At 41.0% G+C, this 17417-nt stretch overlaps 1 protein-coding gene across 1 annotated transcript in view; it reads left to right on the top strand.

Moving 5' to 3' along the window:
• Positions 1-710: 710 nt before the first annotated feature.
• Positions 711-17417, top strand: part of LOC310940082 (protein unc-13 homolog B-like) — a gene marked incomplete at both ends in the record, with an annotated part of 126454 nt that continues 109747 nt past the window's right edge. Inside the window, 3 exons of the mRNA XM_083905004.1 lie at positions 711-782; positions 9080-9299; positions 10230-10457. Coding sequence (XP_083761130.1) covers positions 711-782; positions 9080-9299; positions 10230-10457 — 520 coding nt within the window. The remainder of the gene's footprint in view (positions 783-9079; positions 9300-10229; positions 10458-17417) is intronic.

Genomic DNA, 17417 nt, shown 5'->3' with positions numbered 1-17417 from the left:
TTTAACTCTCTTTAGTCTCTCATCTACTTTGAAGTACTTGAGAGGGGCTGAGCTGCAAAAAGCTCTGTCATCGGTACTGGATTCTCCTCTGATTTGGGAGCTTCTCCCACAGTAAATGTCACTTTCAACAGCATGTCTGGGTGAAAATACACCCAGGTGGTTTGCATACTAAAATCTATGAATTTAGACAAGGTTAAGGCCACATTATACTTCTCCGACTGCGTAATGCATTATCCGACTGCGTAACCACGGAGACACCGCGAGCCTTCGTTGTTCTCAGCCGTGGTGCCGGATATGCACTGCAATTTCCCGCCCGATCAGTAGGGGTCGCTACGCAAGGTTGTTGTGCTTATGGCTACAGTGAGCAATGGCGTCAGAGAGAGAAAGACTGTTGTTGTTGCAGCGGCGTATTCAACAAACTGCATTGGATAGACTGCAAGAGTCCGTACTCATATTTCATGACCATTTCTAGATGCTTGTGTCAGGTTTGATGTTCTACTCAGTAATTTCAAGTGTGTGGTGTTGGAAGTTCAAGTTTCCTTGACGTTCAAAGTTGAAACAGCACAACTTTATACAGAGCATTTTTCCCTGAATTTTTTATTGCCTTCACTCTTCTTCTTTTTTTTTTTTTTTACACATTCACTTTGTTTTTTTTCTGTGGCTGTTTGGATCTTTGATGTATTTCTAATTCCTTCTCTGCTCTCAAGTCTATGATACAGTCCAGGAAAGCTGGACTCGCGCACACCCTGGCCACACGGACCTCGCTGAAAGATGATGAGCTTGTGAGTCGCCCAGTAACACACACACACACACACACACACACACACACACACACACACACACACACACACACACACACACACACACACACACACACACACACGAACACACACACACACACACACACACACACACACACACACACACACACACACACACAGGTCTGCACAGCTATTCTTTTAAGGAATCTGCATTGATTCTTTATTTGGATAAGTTAAAGAGATATTTCACCACTGGGAAGTTGAATGTCTATTAAAAATGGGTCATCTATGGAGTAGAAATGTGAAATAATATTTGAAGAAAGTGCCTTCTTGGACGAGAAAGGCATAAAAATGTATTTATCGCTCATGTACACAAACGACAACAACTCCCAGAATGCTCTGCGCACCGCGCTCACTTCCGGCTGTAAATCTCGCAGGCAGCTCTGCCTCCCCTCCGTTATCACAGTGAAGCGGATACAACTCATGTCTTCATGAATTAGTTGGCGAATACATTACGGACCTGCAAATTACACAGGTTTGTTTTCTATGGTGCTAAATTGTACCGGGACGTGCAGTAAAAACAACGAAAGGACAAGCAGTAAGTTCCCATTATTTGCCAGTCAGAGATTCGGAGCGGTGAAAGCTTCAAGTCGGCTATGCTAAGCTATGCTAAGCTTCTTTGGCGTTTTTGAGAAGAGGTTAACGCTCCATTTCGAGCAAGAAGACGTCACTGAGAGGTAAGACTAATATTCCACTCTATTTCTGCTCATAGTATACGTTGTGATATAGTTGTCGGCAATGAAGTGACAACGTTGTCAAAGTAACGTTTGATAGGCAATTACACACACGTTATATACACGTAATCTGTTGGCAAAGTAAAGTTAATTTGCTTAAGCTGGAGAATAATGTCGGTGTAATTCAAATGTTTTATTTAGACAACATTATAATGTTCAGAGCTCACCCAGTTGGTATATTTTGCTGAAAAGTTTGTTTTTATGAAAAAAGTAAAATCTTCGTTCATATTTTATGTGTAATTATATTCCTTGTCCTTTACAGTTGAAGCATGGTTTAATCAAGTCTTGGAGACACACTTCACAGCATCCAGCTCTGCTCCTCTTCACCACTGTGACTCCTCGAACTGTCCCACATCAGATTCTGACACAGCTCTACATGTTTCATTATTTATTTTTTGTTTGCATATTGTGTTAGACATGCTTCTCACCCTGCATGCATTTGTACACTTGTGTAAAGTAAAGACTTGTGGAAGGAGGCTGAATAGTTACTGATTTTGTTTTATTATATTATATTGTTATATTACTAGATAAGTTAGAGTTACATAATAAAAATGATGCAGTTGTCATCAGTAAACAAAGTAACTTGTTACACGTTACGCGCAGTGTTGGGAAGATAACTTTGGAAATGTAGTTGGTTACAATTACAAGTTACCCTGTTGAAAATGTAATAGTAGTGTAATTATTTCAATTACTTTCTCAAAGTAATGTAACTAATTACATTTGATTACATTTTGATTACTTTTCTTAATTTTGAATGAAATCTCTCAACTGTTGACCATTTTCACATTTTAAGACCTATAGTGTGATAAACCTTTCAGCAGTACTATACAGACTATATTAAAACAACATAAAAGAAGACCCTTTTTTTAACCATATATTATGAGTCTGACCTTAGGCCTGTACTGTGAAGGAGGATCACTTCCTCACTAAATGGAGCGACAATGGGCTGATTTCAGCCAAGAGGAGCAGGTTGTTTTAATGGAGAGAATATAAGCGATACAAAAAAGCCTGATCACAGCCTGAAGCAACAGTGTTGCTGCAAATATGAAAAGAGGCTGATTTTAATTTCTGACAGCTCTTCATTGAGCTGCTTTTAAATATGAACCTTTAGAGCAACAAATGTTGTTTTAAACTGTGTTTTATATTGTTTTATATATTTCACTGATCATAATTATAAAATTCCAGTGTGTGTTTTATTGAAAGCGTGGCTGGGTGTGCGTATGAAAATGGGTTACGGTGGGTTTTTAGGTGCTGTAGCTACAAGCAAATCTCAGACCTTTTTAAATGTGAGAAAACAGAGTAGACCTACTCAAGATTTGTGTTTGGGCAACACATAACAGGCGAAACAATTAATTTATTCATGGCCACATTAAGTTAAATTATCTGTCCTGCTGCGAGCGCACAACTTCTTTCAGTGGTGACTGTATATAAAGGTACATAGGCTATAGCCTAATAAATGACCTCCTGAAGCTGAGCAGCTGAACATCTGTAGGCGGACACGCTCACAGAGAAAGTAAACAGCAGCGGATCAGCGCGATCTCTCCCTCCGTACAAATGCTCCGTTCTGATCCAGCTCCACTGGACTTTGGTGACGCCAGCTGTAAATGCATTAAATAGTGAAACAGCGGCACTTTTATAGCCGATGTTATGATTAAATCAATCAATCAATCTTTATTTATATAGCCCACAGTTTACAAAACATAGTTTGTCTCACGGGACTTCACAGGGTTGGTAACATCCTCTGTCCTTAGACCTTCGACCAGGGTAAGGAAAAACTACCAGGGAAAAAAAAAAAACCCTTGTAAAAGGGAAAAAGGGTAGAAACCTTAGGGAGAACCACAGGTGAGGGATCCACTCCCTGGACGGACAGACGTGCAGTGGATGTTACCCAAAACATACAATACACAATGACAAGAATAAAAAGTGAAAAAAAAAGAAAAAAGTCTTTAAATGCCAGGATCATCTGGATCACTGGGTTTATCACAGCCTGTAGTGAAGACTGTTGTGGTCAGAGACTTGAGGATGACGGAGTAAATTGAGGATTAAACTGGTCGGGACCAGGTTCTGCTCTGTCTGTATGAAGTGTTTTTTGTATTTCCAGTCCAGGAAAATCTTGTGCGCTGCCGACATTATCGCTGCTGAGTCTGACTGCCGCCGTACGCTTTGTCGGTTGAGTCGAATGGCACATGACCAGAGAGAGCCAATCACAAGCGTCAGTTTTGGAAGGAGGATGTTGATTTGAAAAAAAATAAAAACAAACATGAAACCATGGGGAGGAAAAAAATGATAAATCCGAGCTTTTGTGGCGATTTTTTTTTCCAAATGTAACGTAATTTGTAATCATTGAAATTTCCAAAAGCAACTGCAATTTAATTACATATTTTCTCCCAGTAATGTAACTGATTACAATTACGTACATTTTGTAATTAAATTACGTAACGTCGTTACATGTAATTCGTTACTCCCCAACACTGGTTACGCGTCATTTTACGTCATTGGAGGTGAGCACAAATACAATTTTTTAGAAATCAGGGGAAAAATGAGGGAGGGAAGCACACTTTCTAAAAAATAATAATGCTATTCTAGCAATACAAAGCCACATGCTAATCAGTGAAGTATTCCTTTAACCTAAACCATAACCATTTAATTATTAATTGCAAAATTAAAATCTAAAATAAAAAGTGCAATAATAATAATAAAGATAGATTTAATAGCAAATAAAATTCTTTCTGTTGCCACCAGGGGGCGCTGTTTTCGAAATTAAATATTTGGTAACGCTTTCTTTTACAGTCCCCTAATTACCAGGTATTTACCTGGTAAATTCATGGTAACACCAAAGTGTTACTAGGTAATTACCAATGGTAATAAGAAAGTAAATACAGTGAAACTGTTGCCAAAATACTGGGCATTTACCTGGTAACTATATAGTTAATTATAGCGTGTTATTACTGCTGTTAATAAGAAGGTATGTACAGCTAAACTATGGCAAAACTATGGTAAATGTAAGTGTATTATTGGGTTATAAACTGGTAATAAGCAGGTACCTACAGTCCCCTAATTACTAGCTATTTACCCAAGGGGTAATCTAACAAACCTAACCCTAAAAATGTGTGTAATTACATGGAAACAAGCTTGGCTTTCTTTTACAGTACAGTTTTACTTTACTTACCGAGTACATTACCGTGCATTACCCAGTATTTTGGCAACGGTTTCACTGTATTTACTTATCTTATTACCCTTGGTAATTACCTAGCAACACTTTAGTGTTACCATGAATTTACCAGCTAAATACCAGGTAATTAGGGGACTGTAAAAGAAAGCGTTACCAAATATTTTCATGTAGACTTGTTCAGGGTCGGACTGTCATCGATCCAAGGAAGTTTGGTTCAAATCGGAACAGGATTCACAAAGTTATCATCATAAATGTACTTTTTTTGGGTAATATTCCTTTCACCACTAGAGGCGCTGTTTTCGAACGTGACCGTTTTTTCATATTCGTCTTTAAGAACTATCGATCATGAACCACGGCAAGTTTGGTTCATATCTGACCTTCCATCGCAAAGATATAAGAGATTTGGTCAACATCATAATGATCGCCAAATTTAGCGCCCCCTATCTCGTACGCCGTGCGACATTTTAAAACAGTTTCAATAACATTTGATCCAAAACTCGTCCACATTGACCTCGCCAAGTTTGAAGGTGATAGCACAAAAGCTCTAGGACAAGATAGATTTTATAGCAAATAAAATTCTTTCTGTTGCCACCAGGGGGCGCTGTTTTCGAAATTAAATATTTTCATATAGACATTGTCAGGGCTGGAGGAACATCAATCCAAGGAAGTTTGGTTCAGTTTGGACCAGGACTCGCAAAGTTATAAGAGTTTGTTTTTTTGTCGCAAAAATCCGACTTTGCACCTCGCACCTCGCTACACCGTTAAAGAATGTGCAATCATATTCAACACGCATCATCTACCATGTGTTTTCAATGTTTCAGTGTCATTTTGAGTCGGATACGACAATCTCTGTAAAAGTTATTACCGAAATCGTAAATTAACTTTTTTTTTGTATATTCTCTTCCACCACCAGGAGGCGATGGTTTCAAATGTGATCATTTTTGCATAGGTGTCATCAGCAACTACCCATCATCAATCATGGCAAGTTTGGCTCCGACTTGACCTTCCATCGCAAAGTTATAAGCGTTTCGTTGCGTGTTGGGAAAATTTGGAATTTTCGCCAACTTTGGCGCCACCTATCTCGTGCGCCATGCAAGATTTCAAAAAACTTTTCAGATTAGATCGTACCTCAACTGGTCCACATCGACCTCGCCAAGTTTGAAGGTGATTGCTCAAAAACTGTAGATTTTGGTATCTACGGCAAGTTATGCTGTAAATTCGCCAAAAACGCCTCCGTTTTCGCCTTCAATCCAAGATGGCGGCCTTCCTGTAGGTTTCACAGAAAACTTGTGATTGACTTTTGCCCATGGCACAACCTAATGAACGTGTGTACCAAGTTTCGTTCATGTACGTTATTCCCGACAGGAGTTGACCTAGTAGCACTTTTTTGCGTCAGTCTGAAGCCCCGCCCACTTCCATTTTTTGACGCACATTCACCGAACCACTTTTTTACAAAATTTTTAGGTCTGATGTTGTCCCGAAAATTCGTGAGGTTTCGGATACGTTTAGGCCTTCAAAAAGGCACTTTTTTTTGGTGAAGAAGAATAATAATAACTCTTACGATTACAATAGGGTTCTTGCACAGTCGTGCTCGAACTCTAATAATAATAATAAAAGGCTGAGGACCCTTTTCCTCCCTGCCTCTGTCTCACTTTGTAAATCTGCAGCAGCCTCCTCCTCTTCATCCCTCACATCCTCTTCTCCTTCACTTATTTGTTCATCTCCTTCTGTGGTCTTCTTCTGCTTTGAGCCTCCTGGTCTCTCCAGTTCACTACGTTCTCCTTCATTTCCCTCCTCTTCTGCTGTGCACTTTTCTTACTAAAAACCCTTTCAATGTCTCACGTTTTGCTTTCCTTTTCATTGTGAGAAGCTCTGGTTATCCTTGTATCACTATGTAGCTAATACCCTCCATCCATTATCTACCGATTTATCCTCCACCAGAGGGTCGCGGGGGTGCTGTGCCTATCTCAGCTGACATTGGGCGATAGGCGGGGTACACCCTGGACAGTTCGCCAGTCCATCGCAGGCCCACATAGAGACAAACAACCATTCACTCACACTCTCACACCTACGGTCAGTTTAGAGTGACCAATTCACCTAATCCCCATATCGCATGTTTTTGGACTGTGGGAGGAAGCCGGAGAACCCGGAGAAAACCCACGCACACATGGGGAGAACATGCAAACTCCTCGCAGAAAGGCCTTTGTTCCGAAGTTGTCCCAAACGGGCCTCGAACCCAGGAACCCGGGTCTTTTTGCTGCAAAGGCAAGAGTGCTAACCACTACACCATTATAAATGTAACGTTAAGTTAAATTGGTGTGGTCAAACTTCACCTGGGGATAATGACTTCACCTTCAGATGGTCAGGGGGCAGCGAGTTCACAAGTTCTGTCTGTCACACACACACACACACACTAAATGTGTGACTTTTTACTTGCTGGAAAACTTCGATTCCAGCTAATTGGGTGCAACCAAACCCAAATTTACATTTACACACCAGTGTTGTTTTTGACAACCATCTTAGATTTAGTCTTAGTCTTAGTCTTTTGGACGAAAATGCTTATTAGTTTTAGTCACATTTTAGTCACTTCTATATGTGATAGTTTCAGTCGAGTTTTAGTCGACGAAAACTCAAAAGGGTTTTAGTGTAGTTTTAGTCGACGAAAACTCAAAAAGGATTTAGTCTAGTTTTAGTCAAAAAAAGAAGTATAGTCTTTTAACAAATGTATTTAGGTCAATAAGTATTGGAGATTGTTGTTGGGCAGTGTCACACATAAGTTGTGAAAATAGCAGCAGATCTATAAGTTCAACACACTGTGAGCTTGCAGATTGGCTATTATTACACACAAAGAGATCACCACACTGTCACTGAATGTAAACATGGCTAAACATGCTGCTAAAGAAACACGCACACATAATTAATTGACGTTAGCGTAACAAAAGCTAAGTTTAGCCACTACTACTAACAACTGTGTCCAGTTATTGTCATGTCCCTAAATAATCCATCTGTCTGTTGTTTGCTAACACGTTAGCATAAAGATCGCTAGCTTAAAATGCTAACGACTCCACTTACATAAGTGTCGGGTTAGAAGAAGTACAGCCGCAGTTCAGTCCCTCTGTGGGATTCCTCATCCATCCTCATTCAACGGTGAACACACACACACACACACACACTGCAGAAGCAGTAGCGGGGGACGTGCATATTAAGTAGCCATGTGCTTTTTCCGTGACCGTCAGGTGATTGGCCGAAAAAACTAAATGTCATGCGTTTTAAACGTCTGACAGACCACCCACTGACATTTTCGTCCATTCTCGTCTCGTCAACGAAAACTCACACACGTCTCGTCATGTTTTCGTCATCAAAGAGTCATGTTTATCTCGTCACCGTCTCGTTATCGTCATGGAAAAAAGTGGCGTCAACGAAAAGATTTCGTCATCGTCATCGTTGACGAAAACAACACTGTTACACACGCACGCTTACTCATCTTTCACACTTTTCCTGTTAAATATAGCCGTTCTGTCATAATTCTGCAGCCATTTTTTAATATGTCATGTCCAAAGTAGTGCAGGGCCAGAATTCTGCTGAGGCAGCTTCAGGATTTTGAGGCAGTAACTGCAATACATAATGTATCTGACTGATTGTGGTTTCTTTATGGTTTCTTTTTATTTTGCTTCCTACCCTACTTTGTAAAATTATGATGGTGATTGCATTACATTAGAAACTCAAAGTTCTTGAAGTAGGTCACTGAATGTTACTAAAAATAAAAGAAGAACTGTTTTTTTTGTGTTAACACTTGTAGCAACTGTTGTGGAAATCTTATTACCTATAAAGTAAAAGGATGCTTCACAGTGATTCCTTCTCTACAAAGACACCATCTCCTCAGTCAAATCTCAATACTTTGCAGGTTTAATCAGTGCTGGTAATGGGAATACTCAAGCCCTGTTCTCAGTCCTCAACAACACACTACGCCCTCCGACCTCACTTCCTGTACAGCTCTACTCCTCAGATCACTGCAACTCCCTAATGTTATTTTTCAATGAAAAAATACACAGGATCCACCAGCAACTGACCCCTCAAATCCCCTGCATTCCTTCTCCTCCGGAAGCTAGATAATCCCAAGCATTCTCTAGCTTCCAACTGCCCTCTGCTGCTGACATTTCGGATCTCATCCTGAAATCTAAAACATCTACCTGTCAACTTGACCCCCTCCCTACCTCCTTAGTCACTTCCTGTCTAACCTTCTTGCTACCTCTGATAACTGCCATCATTCACTCCTCCCTCACCTCTGGTTCTGTACCGCCCACTCTTAAATCTGCTGCTGTTACACCTATACTTACTCTTTCCTCCAACAGAAAAACCATGTGTACAAAAAGTCCCTTCAGGCTCTGATCTACCCCATCTCCTGTACCACGCCCCACAACTTTGAGGTCTGGACTGCCACCACACCCACCTACTGCTATGAGTGTGAGGGTTTGCTTTGGGGAATTGCTCGACAGGGCATGCGCTGTGCCGAGTGTGGGGTCAAAGTGCACGAGAAATGCCAAGAGCTGCTGAATGCTGACTGCCTCCAGAGTGAGTAAACTTGAAAGCATGACCAAATATTCTTCAAATATCCACAATAGTTATCATTTCAGGATTCAAGTACACTCAACAAAAATATAAATGCACAAAGAAAAACGTGTAGTTATTGTGACAAAACAGAGTAACGATCCAAAAATAACAGTACTTTATCAACTTTATCAATAAATTGGCTTTAATTTGCAAGCATTAGGATCATTTTCAAAACAAAAGTCCTGGAGTAATGGCAGGAAAAAACACAATGGGGGTCGATGATCCAAGTTCACAAACTTCGATAACGTGTGTGTCCACCATTAGCCTTACACAGAGTGGTAGACCGGCGATGCATGGACATCAACAGGTTGTTGATCGTGGCCTGGGGGATGTTGTCCCATTCCTGCAGATCCGCTTGAAGTTGGCGGCCGTTCTGGGGTACTGGAACCCGGTTCGCTGTCGTTCCAGTCTCTCTGAAACAAGTTGTATTGTGTTGCCACAGCTGTAATGCTCAACCCAGCACTCAGCATGCAAATGGCACGCTCCCTCATGATTTGTGACATCTGTGGCATATTGACAAGTGACAAAGGTCCACATTTTGGTATGCCCTATTATTGACCAGACAATAAGGAGTGTCTGTGTACTGGTCACACATATTGACCACTACTCTGCCATGCTCCATGACTCTCGTGAGTTGAAATACTCAATCTGAGATTGTAGTCAATAGGAGTGGCCAAGTGACACTGGACTACTGGGTTTGAATAATAGAATGTCATGACATTCTATTTTTGTTCACCATATCAAATTTGTTCGTTTATATTTTTGTTTAGTATAAATGATGAAAGACAGAGACACAGTTGCACCAAAATAAAAGGAAAATCTGACAAAAGAATATTGTGTGAGATTTAATAAGGGACTACTTTGCTGGGTTTTGTACTGGCTGCTCTTCAGGAGCAGCTGAGAAGAGCTCCAAGACAGGTGCTGAAAACCGAACGCAGCACATCATCATGGCTATGAAGGACAGGATGAAGATATGTGAGCGGAACAAGCCGGAGATCTTCGAGGAGATCCGGAAGGTGTTTGACATCTCCAAGATGATCCACGCCCAGCACATGAAGTTCATCAAGCAGAACGTTCTGGACGGCACCTCCAAGTGGTCAGCAAAGATCACCATCAATGGTATGTAGAATTTTTCTTTTATTATTTTTATTCATTCAAGAACTGTCATGTTGAGCACATTAGTTTGCACAGGAAGTGTGTGCTCTTCCACAGAGTTCACCATGATGTACTGCCATGTTTGTACAGTAGCCTAGAATGGACTGTATGAAGGACTTTTTTTTAATGATTTTATACTACCTGAAGGCTACCATAATTTCTCATAAACATTTGGATGGCGAGCATGAAGCTAAAGATATTTGGAACATTAATTTTGTGTCAATAATTAGCACGTTTGAAAGGCAGGTCTCAACTGGCACAGCGGTGCGCACAAATGGCTGTGGTTACGCACATACTTCTACACCCCTGCTGAAGCATAATCCTCTGAGAAATCTATGAACAAAAATACTTTTTGTAAATCAGGAAATTACACTTTACCAGAGCATGTTCAACTACGCGTTCACAGATGACGCACATTCATTTCTTATTTGGTATATCTGAATACATTAAAAATAGATATCCAGAGGAGAAATGTTTGTACTGGTATGGGCTTACTTTGGTCTGCAGTTTGTGGTTCAAGTACCTATGTTTCCCTGTTAAGACCGGAGAAACCTGGAACCCCGCTTTACGTTAACGGGTCCAGATTCAACCTGGTCTACTCTCGGTGCACGGCGAAGCGCAGACGGCACAGTGCGCAAATGTCACCAAAACCTCGCAGGCAGGATTCCACAGTTCCAGGCACATTTAAATACAATAAATAATCACAACAATCACTATTTAATGTAACTATCTGAATCAGCACATTTTAGATTTATATCTATATCGATTGTCCCGTCCCATCTGACGTCAGATCAAAGGCTGTTGGTACGCGTAATGGAAACTCGGCCTGACTGAATGAACAGATAAAACCAGGGACAGACTGGGACTAAAAAGCCATTGTGATGATCCGCTTTATTTATTTATTTACTTATTGACAAAAAAGTCAAACATCTATTGAAAGTAGACCTATGTGTAATCTTGAGAGAAACAGCAGAGCGCTCCCTGGCAGCTGTCAGTGAGCTGCAGGTGAGTCAGGAGGAGAGTGCACACCTTTTTTTTTTTTACGGCAACATCCATAGTCCATAGTTTTCTTTGTTTGATACGTCAGGTAATGATCGAGCTGTCCAAAATACCGACGCAGGATTAAAATAATAATAATATAAAAAGGTCCTATGGACCCGAGGAACAAGGATGTAATATTCCTCGATCCCAGTCATCTGCTCATCGCAGAACGTCAGCTGTACTTTCTGTTCAGTGGCTTCAAATTTCATTCTGCGCTTCTGTTGAGTCTTCTCTTTCTCCATGTTGACAGCCCTTGACTAGCACAAAATCCTCATTTAAATAGGGCGGTCTTAACCACTTCTGCGCCTGTAGTCAATTGCGGTCGCAATCTTAGTAGGTCACCCGCAAAACGGAATCCAGTAGCAGGCGCAGTCTTTAAGCTTGTGCACGCCATTGAGCGCGCTCTATTTGGAATCTTAGTAAATCAGGCCCTTAGAGTGAAAGAAAATAAAAAAAAAAAAAAAAAAAATGGATCGATCAGAAGTTTCTTGCCAATCGGCTGCAGACTGACATGATTGACATGGGCCCAAATCTTCCCAATTTTCACCACATCACCCCAGTCCTTCAACAACTTCACTGGCTTCCCATCAACAACTTACTGGTTCTCCATCAACAATTTACTGGTTCTCCATCAACAACTTACTGGTTCTCCATCAACAATTTACTGGTTCTCCATCAACAACTTACTGGTTCTCCATCAACAACTTTACTGGCTCCCATCAACTTCAGAATTCAGTACAAAATCCTCATATACACTTGCAAGTCCATTCACAATCTTGTCCCTCCATACCTTTCTGACCTGCTTCACTTTTCATCTTCCCCCAGCTTTGACACCTTCTGGGGTTGAGATCAGACAAAAGGACTCAGTATGTGTGGGTGGGTGTGGTGCAGTACCTTCCTTCAATCTCAGAAGTTGGTTTGGCTTGTGAGCAGGAGTCCAACCTCTCCGACATCCCTTCTTTTGCTTACTTTGTCTCTGTGTTGTATGTTGGTGGAGATAAAGGATGAATAGGTGGGTTGCCGTCCAGGTCTGGGTCCAGCTCAAAACCACCAACTGTGAAAACTAAGAAGAAATCTGTCTGGTGTTCTTTGTGTGTGTTATATTTGCTTTTCAAAGGGAGTTGGTTCTGTTTCCCCTTTTTACCGCTGAGCACATTCTTCTTTCACCTTCATATTTTCTAACTTTCTTACAGAAATCATATTTTTCCTTCTCATTTTTTGTTCCAGAGGGTCGCTGGGGGTGCTGTGCCCATCTCAGCTGAAATTAGGCGATAGGCGGGGTTCTGTTATGCCTGAGCAGCTCCCCCTTCGCTTGCCTCCAATAGACAAAGACTCTACCTTCAAACGGTGCTTTCACACCTCTTTGTCTACTGTAGGCATCGGGGGCTGGCTCCCTGCTGGTGTTGCAGGAAGGTGCAGGCTAGGCACAATACACAATATACAATACACTATACACAAAGGACCTGGTATTTTGTACTGGGTGGGTATCGGTGTTGGGCAAATGTAGCTCTGAGACAGAGAAATTGAACTTTACCATTACAGAGCTCACTGACTTACAGCATACAGCAAAAGTTTGGGTACCCCTTTAAATTTTCATGACTTTCCTTTATAAATCATTGGTTGTTTGCATAATACATTTCAGTTAAATATATCATATAGGAGACAAACACAGTGATATTTGAGAAGTGAAATAAAGTTTATATAATTTACAGAACGTGTGCAAGAATTATTTAAACAAAATTAGGCATGTGCATTTAGGCACCCATTTTAATGATTTCAATACCTTTAGCAATAATTATTGTAACTCAAAATTTGTTTGGTAACCCCAGTGACCCTTGACCCATCCATACACAGGTGAATCCAATCATGAGGAAAGGTATTTATTAGGGCTGTCAAAATTAACGCGTTAACGCAGGGTGATTAATTTTTGGAATTAACGCGGTAATTTTTTTAACGCATTAACGCATGCGCAGAATGACCCGCCCCATATTTCCCACAATTCATACACAATTCTACCCGCTCTCCACTACTTGTCGCTAATGGCTGAGATCGGAAGATGGAGAATGTACACGATGATGCTGTTGGCCCTCTGGATGGAAAGTTCGAGTATAAACAAAACAAAAAAACACGCAGTGATTTGCACACACTGCAAGATGGAGTTTTCATTTCACCGAAGCACTTCGAGCCTAATGTACCATCTTAACGCTAAGCATGCGTTTGTTGGGGCTTCAAGTTCCGGTGCAAGTCCAGGCTTGCTTCAGACTACGCTCACCGAACGCAGGGGAATAAGTAAGTCTCACTCTGACAACTTGACTAACACAATTGCCAAATGGATTGCAAGAGACTGTCGGCCGATTAATATTGTCGAGGACAATGGCTTTGTGTAAGTGTTAAAAGTTGCGTCCCGCGACACATTCTACAAGCCACCGTCGAGAGGCACTGTGATGACTAAAATCCACGAGCTCTATGAAACTGAAAAGAAAAAGAAAGCAGAGGAGTTGGCTGCAGTGGAATATGTCGCTCTAACAGGAGACCACTGGACCTCTGTGAGTAACAACAATTACCTGGTGTAACTGCACATCATATCACTAAAACATGGGAACTGAAGTCATTCGCGTTAACGACAATGAAAACAGAAGAGCGTCACTTTGCAGAGGCATGTGCAGAACAGTTCCTAATAGTAGCGCGCAAGTGGGATATTGAAGGAAAAGTCACAACGATAGGGACCGACAGCGCACGCAACATGACAGCTGCGGCTAGACTATTGCCTTTTGAGCACATGCCTTGCATAGCTCACATTTTACAGAGAAGCATCACAGTGAGCCTCACAGACAGCGGATTTGTGAATGCACTGGCCAAGTGTCGCAAAATTGTCAGTCACTTTAAACACAGCCCGGCAAACGCCGCGGAGCTTCAAGCACAGCAAGTGGCACTTGGACAGCAGCAGGAGCCGCTGATCCAGGACGTTCCAACACGCTGGAATTCGACGGTGGAAATGGTCAAGCGTCTGAAACGCAACCAAGCAGCAGTACAAGCAACCCTGGACCAACAGCATCACAAACTTGTTATGCTGACACCACCAGAATGGGATAAGCTGCAGAGACTGGAAACTCTCCTAGAGCCCTGTAGGTAAGTAATCCACATTTAATTATTATTTTTTTTTTTGTAATTGATTTTTTATTGACATTCAGAGTCAGATATTCACATCCGATATAACATACAGTATATACATACCTACAACTTACATCTGTCGTCTGCTCCACATTTAATTTTTAGTAGGCCTATAAGTTTCAATAATATTTAATTCATTACATTGAAATGATATGTTACCTTTTTGTAAACATACCAACTTGTGTTCTAATAACTTACTGATAACTCTCTCTCTCTCTCTCTTTTATTCCACTGCAGGTATATAACTGAGCTCCTGGGTGGGGAGGCCTATGTCTCCTGCTCTGTGGTGCTGCCTGCCCTCTGCCACTTGCGTCATGTAATGGAAGTCTCTGATGAGGACCCTGCATATGTGGTGAGATTTAAGACTGCATTCAAGGAAGACCTAGCATCCCGCCAAGAAAAGACCAACAACACATGGCTCAAGCTTGCGGCAGCACTGGATCCGCGCTTTAAAGATTTGAAGAGCCTGCCCAAGAGTGAAAGAGAAGAGGTGTGGACCACACTTGGAGGCATGTTGCTTGAACAATCACCAAGAAGTTCTCCACAGACTTCTGAAAATGGGCCACCCAAAAAGAAAATGAGCCTGCTACTACAAATGGGCTCAGATTCAGATTCTGATGAAGAGGTGCAGCCTGACAGAGACATACACAGGTACAGGGCAGAGCCGAGCATTAGTATGGAGGACTGCCCCTTGCAGTGGTGGTCTGCTCATTCTGGAGCCCATGAAAAGCTGGCCCTGCTGGCTCGCAAATATCTAGCCACTCCTGCATCCACGGTTCCGTGTGAAAGACTGTTCTCAGTCGCAGGACACATTGTACAAAAGAAACGGTCAGCCTTACTTTCAGAAAATGTCAACCAGTTAGTTTGCCTCAGCAACTGGCTAAAAGAATAATAGCCAAGAGAGCCACACTTTATTGTGTGAAGGTGTAGTAGTTTGTTTATTTAAAAAAGAAAATGTTTTGGTTTTTTTTCAACCATCCTAAATGTGCTTTAAAAAACTTCAAATGGAATTATGGTGTAGTATGTTTAGGTTTGATTTATTTATTAATTATTTTATTTGTCATTACACCACCATCTGGATTGTCAATAAAAAAACAAATGTGCAATGTATACATCTGCATTCTGTCATTTATCTTTCCGTTCCTACAACAATTTAAAGAGAAAATTAGAATTTTCTGGAATATTTAAGAATGGTAATTAATCGTGATTAATCCACAGCTACCCTGTGATTAATCTGATTAAAAATTTTAATCTTTTGACAGCCCTAGTATTTATAGAAGCCAATTTTAAGTGTTTCTTCTCTTTGCATCATCTCTGAAGAGTGGCAACATGAGAGCCTCAAAACAACTCTCAAATCAATCAGTCAATCAAGTTTGTATAGCATTTTACAATAACCAAACGGTACCCAAATTGCTTTACATAAAATCAATAAATAATAATAATAATAATAAAATTATACAAAAAAACAATACGTAAAAACAATACATAATAACAGAAAGTGCTACTAGTGCTGCAGGGTGTTAGCGGCCTTCTAAAAGTGCATAAAATAAAAAAACAGGTAAAATAAGTACACCTAAGAGAAGGACTACCCTAGTCAGAGCCATTATGTTGGCTTTAACAATAGTGGCAATAAATTGATTAATAAAAATAAAAGTAATAAACATTAATTAATTTGTTTAATAATTAATTAACTTTAGATCGAGGCACCACCCTGAAATCAGGGAAAAGACAACCAATCTATGCCTTTCAAAATCAGTCTAAATAATGACTGTAATTGACTATATCAAAGATATCCCAATTGAGTAATGAAGGTATGAATCCGAGCACTGACCCTCGCAACCACCGTTTGTCACACAACATTCACGTATCAAAAGACAAGACCGTTCCTTTAAGTGAACAAAAGTAACAATTTATTTAATCAAATAAAAAGAATCAATTAAACAATTTGATTCATCAACATTAAGTATCCAAGGTTAATTGAATGATCTAAGTCAATGAACATTAAAGCATAATGATAACTTAGTGATCTGAATCAATAAATTCTACTTGCTAAAGCTAAAATCACACATAAAACATAAACACCAGTGTGTGGGGGTGTGTGTGTGTGAGTGTGAGTGAACAGGAAGAGATAAGTGACACGGTCACACCCCTTTTGAGGCCAACATGGTGGAGCTTGCGCAGTAGCTGTGACTGTAACGCACGCCTCCACCGAAGATGGCGCCAAAACACATTAACATCAGGCTGCTGATCTTAGACCGAACACGCGACAGCATGGCTGTAGGAGCGCGTGTTCGACTCAAGATGGCGCCTGTGAGACATTTCATTCATGAATGAAAGAGAGAGAGTTAGTGAATGAGCGAGAGAGAAAGCGGGAGTAAACGATTGATCTAGTGCAGACACAGACGGTGGTTCGAGCCCAGCGTGTTCTGTGACTGAAAAACAGGATCGCGTGTAAGTTGATGGCAGTGTAAACCACACAGACTTGACGCAGGCGAAGCCAGCCAGTCAGTGAGTCGTGACTATTAAACAGCCATTATCTCACCACATGATCTGCCTGCCCGTTCACAGCAGGGGAGGATACCTGTGGAGCGCTACAGCGGTGGTCTGCAGCGGAGGCTGGAGGCAAGAAACATGTGGTCATGGCGATAACACAAATGCGAGCGTGTGGGTGCGTGATCCAACACGTTCAACAGAAAGAAAAGTTAACAAACA

This window comes from Microchirus variegatus (genome assembly GCF_963457635.1).
Source record: "Microchirus variegatus genome assembly, chromosome: 18".
Lineage (NCBI taxonomy): Eukaryota > Metazoa > Chordata > Actinopteri > Pleuronectiformes > Soleidae > Microchirus > Microchirus variegatus.
This window is presented reverse-complemented; position numbering and strand designations above follow the sequence as displayed.